The 3,726-nt window shown below is 38.0% G+C and overlaps 1 protein-coding gene across 1 annotated transcript; it reads right to left on the reverse strand.

Moving 5' to 3' along the window:
• On the reverse strand, positions 1-3,510 carry LOC18099468 (LEAF RUST 10 DISEASE-RESISTANCE LOCUS RECEPTOR-LIKE PROTEIN KINASE-like 2.4). Its single transcript, XM_024588212.2, has 3 exons — positions 2,189-3,510; positions 1,445-1,483; positions 1-1,363 (listed from the first exon to the last, which is right to left on the reverse strand). Exons 1-3 carry the CDS (start codon positions 2,970-2,972, stop codon positions 168-170), a joined length of 2,019 nt encoding a protein of 672 aa, XP_024443980.2. The 5' UTR covers positions 2,973-3,510; the 3' UTR covers positions 1-167.
• Between the last annotated feature and the right edge of the window lie 216 nt (positions 3,511-3,726).

Genomic DNA, 3,726 nt, shown 5'->3' on the forward strand with positions numbered 1-3,726 from the left:
AAAATGAAGGTGAGAGGATAGTGTCTCTTAGCGCTGAGAGAGTTTCCTGCTGTACATGAGCTATATCATAGAAAAATTAATTCATCCAAGAGCAGCACTTAGATGAAGAACAAATACAGGTTTGTTTTTTTATTTTTATCAGGCCAAATAAAATTTGCAATTTCCAGTTACAAGTCACTTTCATCTGCAAACAATGTCTTTACCCCACCCCCCTGGGACGACACGCAAGGCAGTGATGATACAGTGGAAGAGTGATATTCTTGAGCGGACCTTCTAGGAGAGGAAAGGGAAGGTCTCGGTGGAATTTGCAAAGACTGAAGACTGCCTTCAAACATCTCTACAACCTTTGTCATTGATGGTCTATGTGATGGAATGGTTTGGATGCACCACAAACCCACTAAAATCATCTTTTTAACAATCTCTTTTTCCTCCTCCGTTGTACCTCCATGAAATATTGAAATCTCTCCTGGATCAAGATACATATAAAACCAATCCGGGAAATACAACTCGTTGGTTTCCAACGATCCCATATCAAAATCTTTACTTTGTCCGACCATTTCAAGAACCATCATCCCATAACTATACACATCAGACTTGTAAGTTACTCCTCCAAAAGATCTGCAGAATACTTCAGGCGCTATGTAACCAACAGTTCCTCTGGCACCTATCATCGAAATTTTACTTACTTTGCTCTGGCATAGCTTCGCGAGACCAAAATCTGAGATCTTTGGACAAAAGTCTTCATCAAGAAGAATGTTGTGAGGCTTTATGTCAAAATGCACAATCCGAGTGTTACACCCTCTATGCAAGTACTCCAGACCTCTAGCAATACCAACTGCAATTTCATATAATTTTTTCCATTCTAAACGACAGTTTGTATGTGGGGATCCTTTATGAGATATGAAGCTATCTAAAGATCCATTGGGCATGAATTCATAAATCAAAGCTCTTTTATTCCTCTCATAGCAGAACCCCAAAAGGGTAACTACATTCACGTGGGAAGTTCTACTGATGCTTGCAACTTCATTCATGAACTCTTCTCCATCACCTTTGGACTCTTTTAGGACTTTTACAGCTACAAGACGACCGTCGTCTGGTAACTTTCCTCTGTATACATTACCAAATCCTCCCTCACCTAGTGTATTGACGAATGAGTTGGTCATTTTCTTGATGTCTGAATACGAATAACGCTTTGGAGTAAGAGAATGGTAGTCCATCATAAATGTTTCAACCCTGCCAACATGCTGCGAGTTCTTCAGCCTGAAGGTCATTGCTATGACAGCACTAAAGGAACCTTCCCTTCTAGTGAGATATATTGTAATTACGAATAAAGTTAATATCGCTGCCGCAGCTGCTGATGTGCCTGTCATTTAAGATGCATCATCATCATCATCATCAAAAGAGAATATTGGATTTCTTATAATTATATAATTTATATTAATACCTGCAGCAATCTGTAGTCGCCTACCACTCCTAGAAGATCCTGTAACATGACATCAAATAATGTTAGGGAGTTGTCCAAGTTAGAACTACACTCAAAAGAACTTGTATACAAAGATAGTTACCGTCTCTAACCCAAACAAATAGACTAATATTTTATGGTTACAGCCTCATTTTTCTCATTATCTACACTATAGATAAAAGACTGCTATGAGCGTTAACATTTGCAAAGACTATGAAATACTGTTACTTAAAGATTTAAAATTATAGTATTTTATACTTTTCAATTTTTAATAATAAAAAAATTAGATCAAGCCTCATTAATAAGCATTCAAACATGAAAAAAAATTGATCTTTAACACAACTTTTGGAACCAATTTTGTGACTGATTTCAATTTTGTTCTCTCAGCTTAAACAAGATTTACTTAACATCTCATGAACAAGAAGTGGATCGTTGAATCCACCTTATAACCCTATTGACCTTAAAGGGGCAGAGTGAACACAAGACTTGAGCAAAAAAGCCTAATTAATTTGAACATTGAACCTCATAACAAATTACAAATAACCAGGAATGCTATAATTGATTAATTACTAATAATAAATAAAAATTAATGGATTTGGGAGCCTTTTCAAGCATCAATTCTTGAAATCAGTGAAGCATTATATAATTTGATAAGAACCTCCTCTCATCAATTTCCCCAATAAGTTTCACCAAACAAACTCATGAAAACTAAAGATTTTTGCTTACCAGGACAGAGCTGATCATGACAAATGCAAATAGGTTTACCCAACTGTGTATCAAATCCACAATACCCACCAGGGTGCTTCTTGTAACACTCTGTACAATTAGCACTGTAAGGATTACCATAACTGACATCAAACCCTTCTTTCAAAACCTCACCAACTAATGACCCGTTCTCAAGAAGCTGTTGTGCCCGAGTCTCAGGAATTGGCACTCGAATATTAGTTTGACACTCAAACGTATTCGGAAAAGAATATTCAGTACCGTTAGGGTAAACAATCGAGAAAAACCCTTCTTCTGTAACTCCATCATTTTCACAAGAGAACCTAGAGATTTTTAGCAGCGGATCTGATCCCATGCCAGAGTCGTTAATCTTCTTGCATCCATAAAACAAATAAAGTTCATGGCTGGAACCAAGACTGAAGATTCTGTCATCCAGAGTGGTGTTAGTGAATTGGCGGGTGCATTTTCCGTCGTCGTAGAGGTCTGAACGTGAGAGTCTTAAGGTTTGGCTGGTCTGGTCAAGATGAGTGACTCGGTAACTCAGTGAGTTAGCTTTTAGGATGGTGACTGATTCATCGTCACATGTGAGGCCGAACTCCGGTGGACCGCAGTGGGATGGACGTAGGCCACCAGTGAACGGGTAGGTGACGTTTGTGAGGTCACCACAGGAGAAGTTTTGATTGCAGTTTGAAAGATTACTAGTGTCATTGGAAAGAAGCGATGTCGTTAAGTGGAGGGAGAAAAAGAGGGTGAGAAGGAAAGAGGAGGTGGTGGTGAGGGGGTGCATTGGTGGAGGAATCAGAAGGGGTTGTGCAGCTGGTGGTGGAATGGTGTAAGGTTAAGAGGGTGGTGTACTGGTGTTGGTAATGGGAGAGTGGTTGTATAGAACATGACTATTGACTTGGTTATATTAGTGAGATATAAGTTCATATTTACCTTAAAAACATGAATTAAGAGATTATGGTGAAATTATTATTTTTTCATTTCTATTTTGATGGGAAAAGAGGGTTATTTATCCAGAATTGTCTAATATATTTGAATTTATAATTTATTTCTTCACATTCCATGAGCGAGCTACGATCTTTCCATAAGACTGAAGTCACGGGGAAATATCTTTGTATGATGACACTAAAAAGTCGTTGAAGTCAATTGGAAGGTTACTAGGATCTTTCCTTGAGAATTTTGATTTGCTTGCCTAGCCAGGGGAGACTTGTATAGATAGAATGGGTGGTTTAACAAGTTCAAAGATCCTTCAACCTTTATAATTTTCTTAATGTCGTCCCTATCAATTGATTTGTTTTAGCGTGGCCCTTCTACTCACCATTCATTACTCAAAGAAGTCTTTCTGTCCAAATCAAGATGTTAATGCTGACGTGTCTGATAAACAACACCCACTGTCAATTTTTTCCCTTGTAATCCAGGACTAATAAAGAATCTATAAACAAGAAATCAATTCAAAAACCGTCTCAAGAGAATCTGGAATTGAAAGCAGCAATCTAGTCGTTAATGTAGAAGTGAAGCCAAGGAAACTCCATCCATGT

This window comes from Populus trichocarpa, chromosome 17 (genome assembly GCF_000002775.5).
Source record: "Populus trichocarpa isolate Nisqually-1 chromosome 17, P.trichocarpa_v4.1, whole genome shotgun sequence".
Lineage (NCBI taxonomy): Eukaryota > Viridiplantae > Streptophyta > Magnoliopsida > Malpighiales > Salicaceae > Populus > Populus trichocarpa.